We start from the raw sequence: 18,966 nt of genomic DNA, 5'->3' as shown, positions 1-18,966 counted from the left end.
AGCTAGGGTGGAGACAGCATGACCTGGCCAGGGTATGTAGGAGATTTTCCAAGTTAAGAAAAAAAAATAAACCCCCAGAAGTGTGAAGGAAAGCAGAATTTTGGCCCTCAGTATAGGATCAAGTGGCTTTAACTGATATTTGGACTATTGGAGATGTTCAGTCTCAGTGCTTAAATATTTTTGAGTACTGAAATGCTGTTGATTTTATATGTTAAGTAACTGCCAGAAGTTATGACAGCACCCCCTTCCTCCTTGTTCTAACTTGTATATTAGGATTTTCTTCTAATTTTCATCTTCTAATACGTGTTTATATGATGCATTAACCTCTGTTGCTCATATGTAGAGATCTCCTACTGAAGGAGTCTCCTGCTTCTTACAGGCAGACAGGACAAATGTGCAGTTCAGTAGCTTGGCTTCTGAATGTTAATTATATGCTTTAAAATATGACAGTAAGCTCATTAAGTATTAAAATGAGTTGTGGGGATTTAATATCATTGAAGTTAGTGAAGTTTAGCTGTAAATTTTGATGAGATCTAGACAAATAAATACTTCTACGTGAGTTTAACTTTTTTGTTTGCTTTGAGTTTCTCCTTAAAAATATTTATTCACTGCATAACACTTTCTATTATATACTTAAGAGAACACTGTCCTCCTTTGCACTGATATGAAAGACCTTGACAGAAAAGTAGGGATTTGGTTTATGTTAACCTGGGGCAGTAAATGCTCCCCTTCACCCAGGTTAAGATGCACGTGGAACAGGTTCATGCTTGGTGAAGAAAAAGCCATCCTCAAAGGTCAGCTGATGGACTGCAGTGCTGGGTACCTGCAGTGGCATGCAGCATTGCTTCTGGATGCACTGTTTGAACTGTGGCTCAGTATTTCTTGCTAGTTCTGCAGTTGATACTGGAGCAAGGCATGGGTGCTGCTTTTGCCAATACTGCTGGTAGTTGAGCAAGGGCTGTGTTGCTGGATTAAAACACATGGTACTGTGTTGTGCAGGCCTGTGGTTGCTGGAACACGTGTTTGGTCTGTGCGGGTTGCTTGCCCTTGCAATGTTTTTGGTGGACTGGCTGGGGATGCCAAGTCAGCTCGACAGAGGAGGGGGGGAGTGGTCCCAGCTAGAGCAGTGTTAGATAAAACAGAAATACCACAAGGTCGCTCAATAGCCCGTTGGCAGTAATGCAAGATGTGGCTCTTTCCTAGGGTTTTTTTGTGGTTGAATTAACTCATTCATGAAATGGACCTTTGAACTTGTCTAACAGGACTAGTTCTGGGTTGTTCTGAGTTTTCCTACTGAAGCATTTGGGGGAGTGCTTGCTTGGCCCATCAACTCCTTCAGGAACAATTCTTCCTTCTTTTAGTGGAGGCAGACTGTTTAGGGCCATAGTGCCACTCATTGTGCTGGGGAGTCAGAGGCATGCAATGTCTTCCTCTCTAGAAAATGTAGTTTCATGAAAGAGCGGGCTGGTTGAGACTGCCCCATGGCATCCTGTGCTTAAGTCCTTTTGCTTTTTCCCAACTGTTCTAAAGTGGGCTCTTTTCTGAGGCACTGGATAGTTTATCACAAGTTTTATGCACAGCCCACAAGGTTTTTTGCCCAGGCAGTGGCCAAGGGTCATGGCAGGTCTAGGATCTCTGGATCTCTGCTCAGTGGCAGGTCAGTGTTCCATTTGCAGAAGATACATTTGCAATGTAGGTAGGTGATGCACATGTGAGAATGCATTATGACTATCCCAGAGAATTAGAGTGCAGAACTTCTTGATTCTAGGTTTAAAGACCACTGAGGACATCTCTACACAGTCCTGTCAACAAAGCAGTGGAAGAGGGAATTGTTCCAAAGCCCTGTAGGTTATCAGGGACAGTCCTAACACTGCATACTGTAGAAAACTTGTGGCATCACTCACTTAATCTATGGAGGTCCCTTGACTGAAATTTGAATTATGACAGGATTTTTAGACAAGCTGGGTTAGTAGCATCATCTAGATTCTGTAGTTTTGATCTTGCACTAAGGGCCCTTGATCAAAGTTCTTCATATTGTCATAACTCAGCTTCAGCAGCAAAATTCCTCTTATCCTGGCCCGTTACTTCAGTAACATACTGTTCCATGGTTTTGTAAAGGGCATGCAAAGTCCTTGTATTGGCTGTTAAACCAAGGTCAGAATTAACTTCTTGTTTATCGTTAAAAATCTAGATCTGTGCTATGATGCTTGAAGCCTTCCAGCTTCTCTACAGTGAGTACAGAAAGGTAAATCTTATCTTGAGTCATATGCCAAGATAATTTAGTTGGTAGGCTAGAGGTAACTTTGCTTTCAGGTGACTGCTAACTGCTGTGGCAATGACTTTTTTGCCAGCTACTCTTGTTTCAGTCTCAGTAGTACTGCCTGCTGCTTCACAAACACCCAAATGTTCAGAATTGTAGAAACAAAAAACCCCATAATCCACTCAAGCTCCAGGCTAGCTTTTTTGTTTGCTGTTTCTGCATTAGAAGCAGAAGATGGTAGACTAATGTGCATGAAGCATAGTCTGGTTTAGGTCTTCTGGTTAGCTTATTCCTCAGTCCAGACGGTACTTGTGGGAACTGCGAAGTTTGAAGACAAGTGTTTGCAGAAAGTGTAACCTGTTCTATTAATCTAGTTGATAGTGTTGAAGGAAAAACAGCAGAACTTGGTAAAGTCTGTAGAATTTTAATTTAAGTATCAGCAGGCAGTTGTAAATTAGCAGGAAGGTGCCAGTCTGTGGCTGTGAAGAAGGCAGCGAGAATTAGCACTTTACTACTGACAAAGACTGACTAAAAATGAGCATGTTGTCCTCCCTAGCTCCTGCCTTCCCTCTAGAACCTCTCCATCTAAAGCACTACATGACCTGGTCAGGCACTTTCTCTGTACTGTGTGGCCATGCTGTAATTCAGCTGTCTCTGTCCTCACATCAAGAGCTGAGGCACTGCTGCCTGCATAGTCATTCTGCTTCAGCAAGGGCTGGAAGGAGACCATGCTCTTTTTCTCCTTGTCAGAAGTATTTTTCCCTCTGTAGCCAAGTGCCAGAACAAATCTGCAGTCTAGAGGTACCAGCAAGTGCCAGGATTGTATTATGCTGATGGTGTGTTGTGATACTCTGATAGCATTCGATTCCTTCGCAACAAAAACAGAAGTTATTGTGGGCCAGATTTGGTATACCCAATATTCTTTTTTACCCCAGGGCCTGTGTTTTTAAGGAAGCTCTGCAAAATTGTGATAGTGTTGTCCTTTTTAAGGACCAGACAGGCATTATCCACAGCTCGTGTTCTAAAAAGTTTGTTTTCTGTTTGTTTTCAGTAACTAAGGTGCTGACAAGTTTTGACTTCTTCATCCTCATAAACATGAGTGAAGTTCAGGCTATGGTAGAATTCTCCGTGGAGCTCCACAAATTCTTCAATGTGGATTTGTTTCAAAGAGGGTAGGTAGTACATTCTTTCAAACTTTGGTGGATGGCTGATGCTGGAAAGACCTTAATGGGTACTGTCATGTAGCATTGCTTCATGTGTTACTGACTTCTTATAGTAATTTGAGAAAATTTATTCCTTCCTGGAAAGGCAAATACTTTCTAGGAATTAAATACTCAAATAATTTGGCCTTAAACTTAAGTTGTAATAGAATATTTTTTTTATCTAATTGGAGAAGAAGGAAGCCTTTACCCTATCATATCTTCATTTCTGTAATCCCTTTTGTTTGAAATCTGATAGGTATTTCTCTAGAATCTTTAAAAAACGTTGCTGCCCCAGTTAACTTATTCATTTATCAATTTGGCAATGGAGGACTCCACCAGCTTCTCTCTTCCTCACACTGTGCTGTGCCTCCACAGTTACAGTTACATACTGCCTCAAGAGGAGGTCAGACTCTCCTGACTTCCTCTTAGTCCACCTAGTCTTTGTAGAAGGCTTTTTCACATTCCTTTCATTTGATATTACCTGGTTGTTGCCAGATTGCTGTCTAAGGTTCTCCTTTTCCGTGGCCCTGTAGGAAATAATCCTTTGTAGTTTATTTTTGAATTATTAAAGATTATTTGTCATCCAGTGTTGTGGTACATTGCCCTCTATCAATCTTCTAACAGATTACAGTAAAAATATATGTCAGTGTTGTAGTTCTTAGGATGTTTGTAACTGGTTGAGGCTGTGTCAGTGTTTACAGACAGGAGACAATATATATCTCTGTTGATTTATGATAGCTCCTTTTTCCAAAGCATCATAGAATAACTTTGCTTAGGAACACTTTAGTAATAAGAAAATCAATTCTTGGTTTTAACCTTGTTCTAATTCAAGGTGCTTGTGGGGGTATTGGTTTTGGTAGGATTGGGTTATTTGTTTGAGCTTGTTGTTTTGTTGTTTGGGGGTTTTTTTTGACAGGGTGAATTGATGAAGGTAAAGTAACAGGAAAATTTCATTGCTTTGGTATGTACATAGTTCCTTCACCTAGTATTAACCTTTTGAGGTGGGTTTTGGGGAAGAGTGATATAAAAGGTAGGATTGGGAAGTTGCTCACGAGAAAGAAGCATAAAATACTGTTATAAAACATATCTCAGCTAGCTAGCCTCTATTTTTGCCATGATACTGTTAGTTTTCATCTATATTTTATTAAAGCTAGCTTCTCTCTAAATTTGACCTGAAGCTGACACTGACAGAAGTGATTACCTGTTATGCTTGCTACCATTTGCAGTCAAAGTATATGCAACAAACTATGTCCCCTCTTTAGAGAAAATTTTAATTTCTCTCTTCATTGGAAGAGGAAGGTTAAGGAAGTGTTAAGATGTCTGGGAAAACACTGAAATATTACTTCAACAAAAAGCACAGCCTGTTAAACTGTAGCATTTTTTAATCTCTGAAATCATTGGGGAAGGAGAGGGTAGAATGTTAACATGGCATCACGTTAACTCTAAGAGAGAAGAGCCTGCAGAGAAGAAAGTGGTTTAGTTGTCTTAATCTTACAGTTCAAATGATTCCTCAGAAATGGAGTTGAGAAGCGAAGCACGGGAGTATAATTACCAGTGTTCTACTTGACATGTTTCTTTTTAGCTTACTCTTTAAAAGGCAGTAAATTCACAGGGCAAGTTCAGAGAGGTGGAATGCTGACATAGCAAGAAAAGTGACATCAGTAGATACTACCTCTGGTTTCAAGCTAAAACTTTAACTCTGGCGAAGTTCCCTTAGAAAGCGATGTTGGGAAGGAGAGGGAGCTCCCAGAATAATTTAAAAGACTGAATAATGTGACTAGTGTGATAATTTCTGTCAATTTAGGTAAGTTATAGTATTTTCTAGGGAACTGTCTTTGTTTCTATTGGAGACAGGATGTAGTATTTACATTGCCGGAGGAGCTCTTGGGTGAAGGATTGAATCAGCAGAAAAGGAGATCTTTAATTTCATTGTTAGTGTCCTGTTTTTGAGCTACTGCAGTGTTTAGCATGGTTTCTCTCACTGAAAGTCAGGTATAGAACTGATTGTATTCTGGGTTTGTTTGGGATTGTGTGCATTCAAGCCTGCCCATTTTAGCATGCGTGTCTCATGGTGTTAGAAGCACTGAATTGTGTAAAATAAAATGGCAGCTATTGCAAGTAATCACATCAAGCTGATCAAGCTCCTTCTTAAAACTTAGTTGATTTTTATACAAACTGGTTTGTTAGAGAATAAGTCCAGATTCTCACTTGTTTGATTGAGACATCATAATTTCCAGCCTAAATTTCCTTCTGATCAGTTTTAAGTTGTTTTTCTTAACAGCTTTGCCATGCGCTTTGAATGGCTCTGTCAGTGTTCACCCTGACTGATTTTTAAATGTCAGTCTTCTGTCTCTTTTATTAAATATGAACTGAATCAGTTTGGTCATTTGAATTTGTGGCACATTCCCCACCCCTTTCTGTGGAGTCCACATATGCCAATATCCAATCAAAACCAATTATCTTTTCCTGGGTTTATAACTAGTTAAAGAAATCTGCCAGCTATTGCATCCCACTGTCGCATGTTTTCTTAGATCTGTATCTGTAGTGACACTATTGCCAGAAGCAGTTATGACTGTGTTTACACTAACGATTAATTTGGTACTTTAGGAATGAATAACTAGAAGCAGTGTTGATGTCCCTGTATCTGTGTGGTTCCAGGGTTACTTCAGACTAGATTTAATCTCATCCTCTGGACCAAATGTTTTGCATCATGAGTATGAAATTGTTCATACCCGCAGTTGGTTGAGATCTTTTTGTTCCACCCCCCCCCCTCCTCCCTTGGGCTGAAGTACATTTCGTGACATACCGATCAGAGCCTGTGGTTTAGCTTTCTCCAGGAGACATCTAGGTTATATACATGGAAAGCTCTCAGTGAATTGAACAAGTGTGCAGCAAACCAGGATCATCGGGGAAAGTGCCTCAAAACCACTCTGCTTAGCTAAACTCATCTAAACCCATGAGTAGTGCAGACTCAATTTCACTCAAGATCAAATTTACCTGAAGGGTCCTCTGACGGACCCACTGTAATAACCATGTTATTCTCCTAACTGACTCTTTAAAGCAGACTTTTATTTTCTTTGTGTTTGATAACTTACTGTTGTAAGCAAAAGAGAAAAAGAGCAGACACTTCGTTCTAATACATGAGACTTGTGTGTATGTGTGGCTTCCTGCTTCTCATCTAGTTCAAGAAAGGTTGTTCCCGTGTCTGTGGTGATTCTGGTGGTTAGCTTCTTCTCAAAGTTACACTGTGCCTGTAAGTCACAGAACTATGTAGTATAGTAAAATAATAGTTAAGTAGAATTCTTATCTAACACAGATATTTCCTTATATTTTCTTTCAACTCTGTGCCACTTGCTTAGAACCCAACTTGCTCGAGGTAGTTGGGCTGATTTATTTTAATCTCTTGTTACATTCAAATAAGGCTTCACATATTTTCACTTTTTGAACTAGTGGGCTGTGATGATGGGAATTTTTGCCCAAACAGGGGTTGATATGTGAGTATTGTGTGACGAAATGAATAAAAGAAACGTAATTGTTTGAGACCTCTGAGAATGATGCTCTGAGGTAGCAAGGCTTCAAGGCTATTTTGTCATCTTAGCTCAGAAAAGGTCTGGTAAGATTTGGGCTTTGTAGTGCTAACTTTTATAAATACAAAGGGAAACATAACATAGCTTGAGTGAAATGTGGACTGCAGAAGTGGTGAATGAGTGGAAAACTGGTTGGATGATTGGGCTTAAAGAGTTGTCAGTGGTGCGAAGTCTGACTTAAAGGTGATGACTGGTGGCATGCCTCATGGTCAGTAGTTTAGTGTTTTGATAAACAACCTAGACAGGGTGTCTTCTCATCAAGTGTCTGAATGATAACAGGTTGCATGGAATGGTTAGATACCCTGGAGAAGAGAGCTGTTCTTTGCAGGGTCTAGGCAAACTGGAGAACTGGGCTCATAGGAATCTCAAGGGCTAATGCGAAGTCCTACAGATGGGGTTGAATAACCCCATATGTGAGTGCAGGGTGGAGGGCAGCTGGCTAGAAAGCACTTTTGCAAAAAAAAGCACGTGAGGGTCCCGGTAGAATACAGGTTAAACATGAGCCAGCAGGGCACTGTGGCCTATTGCATACCCAGCTGTAATGGGCAGAGTGTGGCAGGAGGCATAGTTTGGAAAATCAAGGTCTGCATCCTTCCTGCGTTATGCTGCCTGACTCCCAGCAGCAGCTTAGCAGTGCTGTCAGGCTGTATTTCCCACTTGCTCAGTTTTGAAGCTGGGATGCTCATCTTTCCATACTGATTTTCCTCTTTGGAAAAGTCTGCAAAGTAGATGCTCAATGCATGTATATTTTTTGCAAGAATATTGTCTTGCACACTTGAGAACTGTCAGAGATAAAGGGTTTCTCTGTGATGAGAGTTACTGACCAGAGTGTGGGATTTCTGGACACGGATCATCAGTTTAATATCACTTTCTGTGCTGAAGATGCAGAAAAATATTTTTTCTTTTTTTTCCTGTTTGTCGTGTATCTTTAGACAAAAGCTGTTTCCTGAAATCATTTTTTGCCACACTGACAAATCCTGTGTCTGTGTCAGTGTGCTTCCCTATTTATAGTTCCATTCACATGTTGTCTCTACGTCCTTTAGCATAAGGACTCTTCTCTGTTTGCATGACAGACAGCTTGTTAATTTACTAGGTTTGTTACTGAAAGGCCTATTCTGCCTACTTACAATAATCATTAATAAGAATAACCTTTTAATACTTTGTGACAGGCTTGTTCCAGGGAGCTGAAATGCAAATCAGTTTATGTAGAACAGATGACAATGTTCTCTTGAAACATTTTTATATGCGCTTGGAGCATTGCATGCTTGTTTATTCTAGTGGTGATGTTAGCGGCTTTAGATGGACAGTTAGAATGTGTGATGTCCTGGTAATGTGATTTTGGCCTGTCTTTTCCTGATGTTTAAAAATTTGTGCAGGTAGGAGGCTGGGGGACACCAGTGGCAACTTTATCACTGGTTGTAACAGAAGTTTGTAGTTTCTTATAACAGCTTTCTGCTCTACCTCCTGCCACTGCCTCCTGATGATTATGAATGTTATTTACAATGTTCTTCAAAGACACTACTGTAAGAGCAAGTTGTCTCTTACCTATTTTTCTGCTGTGGACTGTGGATGCTTATCCTCCACATTTACATACGTGTTTTGTATGTGTCAGCATCCTGAACTGAGATACAGATGTATTGAGCATTTCTGAATTCAAATAACTGGTTATTGAAAGCGCCCTGGTACTTTGTAGTGTTCAGGTTAAGTTGCAGTGTTCCACCACTGGGTGATAAATCCTGATGTCCAGCTTACATCTTTCCTTTGGGTAGCGAGAGAAATTTCCTGGTAACCTCAGTTGTGGGAAAATGAGATTTTCATTGCTCTAGAGCGCTGTACTGCTGTTTCACCTGTGAAATGGCAAATTAAGTTAAAGAAACAGCTGATGGTTTGTAGTTTAGCACAGCACAGACGTTGCTGCAAGATCTGCTTTGAAAATAGCTTTAGCCTGTTTTCCCTGTCTCTGTGCATTCTTAAAATCCCAATGATAACTTCTTACTTTTTCACTGATCATTTGTTATTTTGTCAGTAATAGCCATGCACACACGTGGCCAAAGCTGGATTTACATGATTTCTAATAGCAATGTCTCCGTGTGGTTTTCAGAAACAGAACTTGGTCATGGTTATTTCAGCTAAGTGTAAATTCGTTGTTAACCCAAGTAGACTATGAATGGTGCAAGTAAAATAAAGTATTAACCATAGCTCGCTATTACAGCTGCAGGTTTACAATTTGTGTTCAATGCGTCTAGTTATCTGTTATTTGACTTTGGTCTGGGTTAAAAAGTTCTTGCAAAAGCATGTCAAGAGTTTACATCAGTAATGTAAGTCTACCACACTTTTTTGTGGTTTTGTTTTATAAATACTGGTTAACAGATGGAAGAATAATATTAAATAGCTCCCACAGAAGAGACTTTAGCAGATTCTAACATAGACCACCTTTTTTGAGGTGTATCATATCTGAAGTTAGGTTATTGGTAAGATTTCAATAGCACTAAGTTACTTGTGAACCTAAGTCCTATTGAAAGTCAAAGGAATTCTAAGCTTCAGAGACTACTGGAAATTCAGGCTTATGGTGTTCGTCTGTTCCATAGATTTATGTTTTTTCCATATGCACATACTTACTGGTGTACGTCAGCAGCATTGACATTTTATGCACCCATGTGTGTGGTTGTCTAATGTAGTGTAAAAGAAAATGCACTGAATCAGAGTATGAATTTTAATGAATCTTACTATGATTACACAGTAATGAGAAATAATGCAATATATGAAAAGTTGTCTTTTTTTTCTGGACCCAGTGGGTTGTCTACACTAGTTTTATAATTTATTAACGAGAAATTAAAATTTGAAGAGTACACTTTCAGTAGGACCACTTGTCTTTCTCCTGGCTATATGAAGAGTGAAAAAGTTCTGTCCTTAAATAAAGAAGTAGCCTCTGCTAATGTTTTGTGTTGTTAGCATATAATCAAATAACAAAATCTTAATGACAGAATCATTAGGGTTGGAAGGAACCTCTGGAGATCATATAGGCCAACCCCCCTGCCAAGGCAGGGCCACCTAGAGCAGGTTACACAGGAACGCACCCAGGCGGGTTCTGAATGTCTCCAGAGAGAGAGGCTCTTCAGGCTCACCTCTTCCATTTTCTTTTTAATTCATACAGCCCACTCATACTTTTACTTTCCAACTATGTTTCTGTATGATACAGCTTTCTGGAAATAAGTGTGGTGAATTGCCTTCTGACATGTAGCTTATCTTCTGAAGTATTGTACTGTGATCTTTACTTAATGTAATATGGCCTTTACAGGAGGAGAAGAAAGCTGTCAGATTTGCCTGACAGTTGCCAGATGAGCTCTGTTCTTCAGCTTATGGTTTTACAACAATAGAAATAGCAGAAATATGAGTTTAAGGTTTGGGGCTGGGCTGTAAACTCAAGGGAATAAATCTGTCTCGGGAGGAAAAAATAAACCGCAAATACTTTTCTTTTGGTTTCATTTTTCTTTTTAAAGAGTGGACCAGTTTCTGACTCTAATTCAACACACAGGTCCTAGTTGCTCTGAGGCAAGAATGGGTAAGACTGGGAATGAGTGGTGGGGAAGTCATGTTTTAAGTTGGTATTGCTTCAGAAGTTAAAAGTTAGTATCATCAAATATCTCGTTAGCCCTTCTGATGCGGGATGTCTGAGAATCAGTGACATAGTCTGGTCCCAAAGAGCAATGACAATTTGAAGTACCTTATGATGGTGCTTCAGAATCTTGTCTTTAAAGATAAAAAGCCTTGTATTTGCTAAGTGGAAAATTGAACACTGCTTCTTTTGAGTTAGCTGGGAAATTAAGGCTTTTGAAGTACTCTGCTGTAGCTGTGTGAGTGGAACTGAAGACGCATGGGAAGGTTGTACTGTGTGCCTTCAGATATCCAAGTACAATGCCTATATTAGACTTCCAGCCACACAGGGAAGCTTATCTAGGGGTCAGCTGGAGCCATGGTAAATTGGGCTTCTAGCCTGAAGCCTAGAGAATCCTGCTCCCTCCCCTCCCCCCCCCCATGTTAATTCCTAGAAGACTAGCCTTCAATTTAAGAAACTAAATCAGATCCTGGTTTAGGTACATATTCTGTTATGTAAAGATGATGGTACAGGTGCTTATTTCTTCAGTCGTTATCCACAGAGGTATAGCTAACAGTTGGTTATTGTAGCTGTCCTGAAGGTATGTTTTATAAAAACACAGGTGTGTTGGGGTTTCTTCCTGCGTCATCTTTGTACTGGTTCAAAAAATATACCTTAATGTTTATGGGTATTCCAGACTTCTCAGATACTGGGTAAACATTTCAAATCACCTGAATTTTGTTCAGATGTTAGCTCTTAGACCCATGTAGTGCTTTTGGAAATTTTAAAACATCATAACTTTTGCTACTGAAATTGTTACTTTTCAATCGAAAATATTTTGTCAGCTCAGAAGTCAAGCTGTCTAACAGCATCCCATACCCTCCAGGCATGGAATTTGGCAAAATTCCTTTTTTAAAGAACAAAAAAACAAAGAGCTGAGATGTGTACTTATGCCATCTTAACCTCCTGGTGGAGACTGACAGCGCTGTGATAGGTGCAGCTGTTTTGTGTGACAGCAAGGTTATACACAACTGTGATACAGCTTATGTCATATGCCCTCCTTTGAGGACTGTATTTGGGGGGGGTCTGTGTAATTCCTTTTTTCTTTATTGCGATCAAAGAAGGATGTGTCCTGCGTATGCAAGGCCAGGTACCCATTTCACATTGTAAAGTAAAGATTGTTTATCAGCATGCCTTGCCATGAAGACTGTCAGCAGAAACATGATCAGTGAGTTCTGTTTAGTGGGGGACTAAATGGCAGTGTAAGACAATATTGACTATAAAAGGAGTTTCTCTGGAGAAGGCCTATTCTTTTAAGCTGTAGACAGCTAACTTCTGTGTGTAGTATGAAGGTAGAATGGGAGTAGGTGTGAGTTAAGACATCAAAATAATGGTTTCTTGAGTGTGTACCTTCTAAATCTGAGTTTTACTGAGTTCAGTATTCTGGAATGGCATGTAACAGCAATAGCAGCTTTAACTTTGTATGAAATACATGTTTAGTCATTAAAGTTGCTGAATTTGAGTGTTTTTCATAGGTTAGCACTCTTCCGTGCAGAAGTGTGTAGCTTCTTCATAGGCTTACAGTTCAGACCTGTCCCTGTGTGTTGGTAGCAAAACCCAGAGAAAGCCTATTTATCTGTGGTTGGTTGATATACACAGAAGAAGCAGCAGCAGAAAGGTGATTATGTTCTGTAAGTTAGCTTGCCATCCATTGCTCTCTGAAGGAAGGGAGAGAGAAATATCCTCATTCTGTGTTCCAAAGTGTTGACTGTCTTGTGATGCAGGCAGAAATTCCTGGTACGGTGTCTATATGCGTCTTTCTACTGCACTTTCATCTGATCATACCTATATGTATACCTATATCTGTAGTCACAAACAGCAGTTTACTGAATAATCATATACTCCAGAGAGCGTATAGCTTTGTCTGAATATGGAACCAGACTAAGTCCCACCACCAAACTCAGACTTGCTGCCTCTGCTTTAGTCAGGTTCCCTCTACAAAATATCTTCCTCTTTCACTCCTTAAACCTCCTGCTGCACTCTACGTAAGTACTGTACTCCACATAAAGTAACTTCTCAGATTTTTGGATTTTTTTTAACCTTATTTATAACTTTATAAATGCTGATTCATGTTTTAGTGCAAGAAGTAGCTTCCAGGCTATTGGAGGAGATCAGACTGAGGGGTGAAAAAAAAAAAAGGCATGTTATTCACTTGTGCCAATTTCTTTGCTGTGGATGGTTGTGTAACTGCCTGGGCACTGGTTTTATTGCAGAGGGAGGGTGAGAAAGTGCACCCAGCATGGCCCAGTGTTAGCACCATGAACCTGAATGTGTTGTGAAGCAGCATTCTCATCCATGGATTTGTAGTTGGCTTGAGCCAGTACGACTTTACTTTTCTCATATATCTGCCAAAAAGTGTGATTGATATGTGTGGTCTTCTGTTTTGTTTGCTCTTGAAGTCATGCAGTTCTTTGGTCAGTAAGGCTTGCTTTTGGCAGCAGTGTAGTCAGAAAGTGGGTTAGGCTGTCAGGAACGCTGTGCTAAGTGTCCAGATGTTATAGGTAGGGAGATCAGTTGGATAGCTGCTGCCTGAACAGGGTGGTCCTGCTTCTGGTGCATCCTGTGTGCTTGCAGTAGTGCTTTTCTACCTTACAGCTGGTCAGTTCAGAACAGTAAGCCAGCAGAAAACAGAATACCATTTAGGTTTATCTCTGTGGCCCACATCAGGATCAGATCTTCCGTCAGTGCTGGTGCAGAAGGAGTATAAATTACACAGGAGGAATGGGATCCCTTCTTCTGTCAACTTCAGATTGGTTTAACTGTAATGCTGGACCATGACCTGAGAGAAATGTCCATAAAAGTTAGTTAGGAAGATGTCTGTTGCAGACGAGAGGCCATTATGTCAGTATGATCTGCTGAGTGAAAGCATCCCAGAGATAAGGATGGTTTGAAACAAAACCTCTGTTTGGCCTTTTGCATTCATCTCGGCTGGCATCCCTGCCCCTAGGATACAGATAGACACTAGGTATGTCAATTCTGATTCCTTAAGCACTCCTGTAGAGACACAGAGCTTGCCTGGCAGTGCCCGTTTGCAGAGCTTCTGCTTTCCTCGCTGCTGGCTGCTTCCTGCCTCTGCCCTCTAAGTTTTGCAGGCTGAGCCGCGGTGGTCTCCCGCTCTAAGTTGAGTTGCTGAGTCGGGCCAGTTTGCACAACCACTCTGCAAGTACTGCATTGGTGTCACTGAGGAAGGTACAGTGTACTGCAGCAGAGGGGCAAGAGTGAGTACCTGGGAGAACAGGTCAGAGGAAAAGGGGAAAACAGAACCCCTTAAACTTGATTTCTTGCAAAAATCCTTATATTGTAAAAGTACAATCTCATTTTCAATACATTATTCTTGGTATTTCCGTATTATGAGAAGGGGCAGGATTTCCCAGTTGCCAGCTTGCATGAGTGACAAAAAGAAGGACTCAGACAACTGCAGAAGACAGAGGGACCCATCCCTGATGCTTGCTGGGAAAAGGGCCCTAATCACCCCCAGAATGCCAAGGCACTTTTGTAGGTCAGCTCTGAAAGAAGATGTTAGAAAGGCAAGTCTGGAGACAACCAGAGCAGCAGAGACCCTCAGTTTCAAATTCCCTGGAGGAAACTTGGGTTCTTCTTCAGTGAGTTTTGTAGAACCCAGCTTTTAGGGAGCAGTAGTGGGAGGTCAGCCTCATAAGGGGAACACAAGGGTTCAGGTATCCATGCCCATGGAAAGATTGAGGCTCCTCAGTGCATGTATACAGCAAATCACACTGTCACCTTGGCGGTCACTGTCACCCTGATTAGACGCTAAGAAGAAGTTCTTCACTGTGAGGGAGGGAGACACTGTCACAGGTTGCCCAGAGAAGCTGTGGCTGCCCCATCCCTGGCAGTGTTCAAAGCCAGGTTGGATGGGGCTTGGAGCAACCTGCTCTAGTGGAAGGTGTCCCTGCCCATGGCAGGGAGGTTGGAACTGAGTGATCTTTAAGGTCCCTTCCAACCCATACCATTCTGTGATTCTATGATGATCATCTCCACACTTCAATCCTGTTACTATGGTTAGTGCTTCTTCTGTGGACTCTTTCCCTTTTCCCCATCATACTGTTCTGCTCTTCTCAGTTTTCATCTCATAGTATTTTTGCATACCTTCCCTTCAGCAATTTGTTTCCTACCTTTCCTGCATACATGCCTGCATAAAATGATTTCAAATTATTTTGGATGCCCTCTAAAGTTTTCTGCAATGCTCATTATAGTTTCCTGAAGACAAAAGCCTTTGACAAAAGGTAGGCTTTAGAAAATTGTTTGTTTCTTTAATTGTTTGTTTAGTTTTTTAGACTTGTTAAACAGGTTCAGTGGGCACTGTGTGTCTTTGGGGTATACAGCTTGTGCAACCTGGCAGGAGAAAAAGGGGTTTGGCTAATTTGTTTGTACCTATGTAATTTGTTTAGTTTATTTAAACTGGCATCAGGTTAACTCTTGTGAGTTTGGATTTGTAACTTTGCTTTTTTAAGGGTATATTTGCTGTCATGTACTAGATGGGGTATGTGTTGGGAGACCAAAGATGTTTTTGCTGTAGGAGGTGGCTCTACTGTGGCAGAAGTAAAAAGTCTATTCAAGAACAGCGACTTCCTCCTTTTCATGAAGGCATAAGAAGTGGAGTGTTAGGGAGTCTGTTGCTTTCAAATCTTGAATGCTCACCTTACTGTTTGACATTCATGAGCTTTTAAGATCATCTTAATAAGAATTTGAATTTTGGAATTTAGAGAAACAGGTCTTGACTTCTGCTAACTTTTCATACTTGCTTGTAATGTTGTTCTGGTAATATTCTCCGAGATTGTTCCTTATGAATTATGTTATTAATAAATGCATAAATACAGTACACAGTGAGCAGATCTGCCTCTCTCAATCTTTTTAGAGTTGAAACTCTTGAAGTTGAGATAAAAAATAATTGCCAGGAAGTGGCAGTATAATGTCACATTATTTCTGAGCGTGGAGGCCCACCAGTAGCTCAGCCTGTCCTAAGCCCATCTCATGTCACTGAAGGGAGTGGTCCTGCTGTTTCCTGGGGCGCTATCATGGGCTGACTTAAATGAATCATGAAGCTGTGTCTTGCTTGAAGGAAAATAGTTGCTTCAGATTCTGAAAGGCTGTTTTTCTTTCTTAGTGACCTAATAACATTTCAGAGCAATATGTCATATTTGAAACTATGGTGATTCAATTTAAAAAAATTGAACTGGAGGAGCTAATGTGACTTCCTTGAATGACGTAGCTCTCTACAGGGGCAAAGATGAAGATGTCGGTAAGGGATGAGAGTGATGACCTTTATTTGATGTATCTTGATACAACAGTACACGTGGGCTTTTTTTGTCATGGTTTTTTGCAACAGTTTTCTTCGTGGTACCTGAATTTCCATCTCTGGTTAAATGTGTGATATATTTGTTATTAAAGCAGAGATTGCCTTTCATTAAACTGCAAACAAACTGAATTGTAAGGCTTGTGTTACTTGTTTTCTGACAGATGAGAGGAACAGAATTACACAGCTGCAAAACTTAAAAAATTTGGAAGACCAGTAAATGCCAGAAAATGATTTGTCAGACTTGTCTTCTGGTCTCCCATCTGCTGTGTTTGCTAACCCTTTATTTCAAAATGTGTGTGTCATGATGTGTCTGGATAAAAACTGCTGCCTGTTTGCGAGGGGGGAACTTTGAAAAATTGTGACCCTGCTTATCAGGAAAACCCAATGTCCCATACATGTGTTCCCAGAAAATGGATATGTTCAAGCCACTTGGTCAGAAATAGATGATCTTAAGGTCCTTTCCAACCCTAACCATTCTATGATTCTGTGATTAAATACTTATGATGTGTCATTTGCAATGCTAGTGCTGAATCAAAAGGTCAAATGAAGAATACTTGCAAGCTAAATAAAAAGCTGTCATACAAGAGAACATGGGGAAAAAAGTAACCCTGAAGGTGAGCTTCACGGAGCTGTTATAATTTAAAGGTGCAAGGTCATTTAGTATTATTTCTTTCCTGTTTCCTTCAGTAATAACAGGAAATAAAAGAGGGACTAAAATTATAAACATAGACTAATATTTAAAGTTAAGATGTATTTGATCAAATAAGAGATAATGTAGTATTGTGTGGTTTTATGGCTCTTTAAAAAAGCCATCCTTACTTGAGATTATTCCCCTTTCAAGTTTTTAAATAAATATTCATAACCCCTGCAGGAATTCTGCCCAAGCGTACCTGTGGTAAGAACATGGAGAAAAAGGCTTTTGTAATAACAAGGCAAAATCCCCAGCTGCATTTGCTTTCCCCTCTCTCCTGTCTTACGTACTTGATCGTGTTTCATAACAAGCTGCTGTGACTTAATTGGGGTATTGGTCTTCCAAATAATTCTCTCAGACTTTTGGTGCAATAACTGTTTTGTTTATATCTGTAATTGTTAGATGTAATGTGTGCCATAAACATGTGAGGTACTGTTAAATTAAAAGTAATTTTCTTTCAAGGAAACTTGTTCTCAAATAAACGGGAACTTTTAATCTGTTTCCTGTAAACTTGCCCTTTGTTTTATTTGTCTTAATAAAAATATGTTACCAGCTGGGAAACTCCTGGGTTCTTCATAGAAGGGATTGATAAAAAATTCTAAACAAAGTCTTTTGGGCATGGTAATTTTCCTGCTTCTCAAGTGTCTGAATTAGGATTTGTTAAACGAGATAAACCCCACAATTACAGCAGGTATAATCTTGGATTGATCTGTACTATAAGTGCATATAAAGAAGTGTTTGCAAGATAAGAATCTTCCAGTGTTTTCTATACCTGTTCTATTCCCTCTCTAGGTAAACCCTATATAACTAGTTTAGTGGCCATTTGGTAGTCTGTGGGCCCCAGGGGGGTTTGGTAGGATTAAACTTTTTATTTATTGTGATGGGGAAAATTAAGGAACAAGTCTAACCAAAGCTCTTTGCTTTTTCCATTTGTAATTTCAAGATACAACATTTCGTTGCCTGTGCTTTATTCTGTGCCTTTTTATATTCTCTTATTTCTGTTCCCTTACACCTTATTTTACTCCCTTATTTGTGCCTTTGCCTGGGTTGCCTTTTTGCAGAATACCTGCGAGGTTAACAAAAAATTCTGACAAATTTGTGGTAATGTTTAAAATAAAATATTTGTGTTTCATGACCATTTGAAATGCATTAAGCGTGAGAAGCATATTCATTTTGCCTTGAAAAGTGCATGAATGCTGGCATTTGTCAGTACAGACTTGTGACACAGGTTCTGTGAGATGCTAAATACCTTTACTGCTTTTAAGATGGATTTTTATAAATCTGTGAAAGAATGAGTAATGTGGGGTCTCTGCAGTAAGAGGGGGCTTAGCTTATAGGACAGAGGGATGTTGAACAGAAATACAAGAACGTTCTCTCTTGTTGTTGGATTCTTTCAATGTTTTGCTGACTCAACCTCTCACCACAGCAGGAGTTTCTGTAAGTGGGGGTTGCTTCTGTGGGAAGAGGTCTGATCTGCAGAGCTCTGCCAGGGTCAGACTGACACAGCTATTACAACAGCATCGCTGCCTCCAGAGCTGCCTGTTCCCCAAGAGACTTGCTCCTCAGTCCATTTTTCTCACAGTTCCTCACTTCAGTGCCACATTCCATATTTACAGAGCAGTGCTGTATCCCCAGCTCTTTTTCCCCATGCACCAAATGAAGCATGCTTGCCTGAGCCACTGCTCACCTTGGGAAAAGGAGAAGTGTTGGTGGTGGTCTGCAGCAGAGGGTGTGTTTTCAATGGGGCCTTGCATTCAGTAGATCCCAAGAGCTCCCTGGAGGTTTTGCCTATGCAGGGTCACAGCTGTTCCTTCCTTTGGTGAACTGATAAATTTAGAAGCTGCCCTGCAGGTGACCCGATGTGCATGTGAATTTTGCAGTCCACAATGTTCAATGCTTCCTCGTCTTCACGTGACTGAGCGCATTTAAGCGTTCTTCCTCTACCTCAGGGAAGAGGAAAGGTTGGACTCTGCCATGTACGCTTCTGCCTTTCCTCTGCCTGGCAAGAGGAACTGCAGAAAAGTTCCACCTCAGCAATGAATTAATTGTATTATGAAGCTTTCTCAGGACATACATTTCCCTTGGAATGTAGTTTAACTGGCAAAGTAAGTGTGTTTTCAAGTAAAAGCTCTTGCAGCTGTCTCTGTAAAAGCATGTGTGCTTTTTTTATTGCTTGATACTTATTATTGTTTTAATGGTGGTTGTCCTTTAAGACTGCATTTGCACACGTTGCTGCCTATGGTTCCATATGAGA

General features: G+C 40.3%; 1 protein-coding gene across 9 annotated transcripts in view; it reads left to right on the top strand.

Annotated features, from left to right (window-relative positions):
• The window catches only part of FAM135A (family with sequence similarity 135 member A), a 91,063-nt gene that overhangs the window by 15,915 nt on the left and 56,182 nt on the right, over window positions 1-18,966 (top strand). For all 9 annotated transcript variants that reach the window (XR_003991987.1, XR_003991986.1, XM_030490451.1 and 6 more), the window contains one exon: window positions 3,312-3,432. Coding sequence is in view for 6 of the 9 variants with exons in the window: in XM_030490444.1 (XP_030346304.1) it covers window positions 3,312-3,432 (121 nt within the window). In the remaining 3 variants the exon portion in view is untranslated. The remainder of the gene's footprint in view (window positions 1-3,311; window positions 3,433-18,966) is intronic.

Source organism: Strigops habroptila, chromosome 6 (genome assembly GCF_004027225.2).
Source record: "Strigops habroptila isolate Jane chromosome 6, bStrHab1.2.pri, whole genome shotgun sequence".
NCBI lineage: Eukaryota > Metazoa > Chordata > Aves > Psittaciformes > Psittacidae > Strigops > Strigops habroptila.
This window is presented reverse-complemented; position numbering and strand designations above follow the sequence as displayed.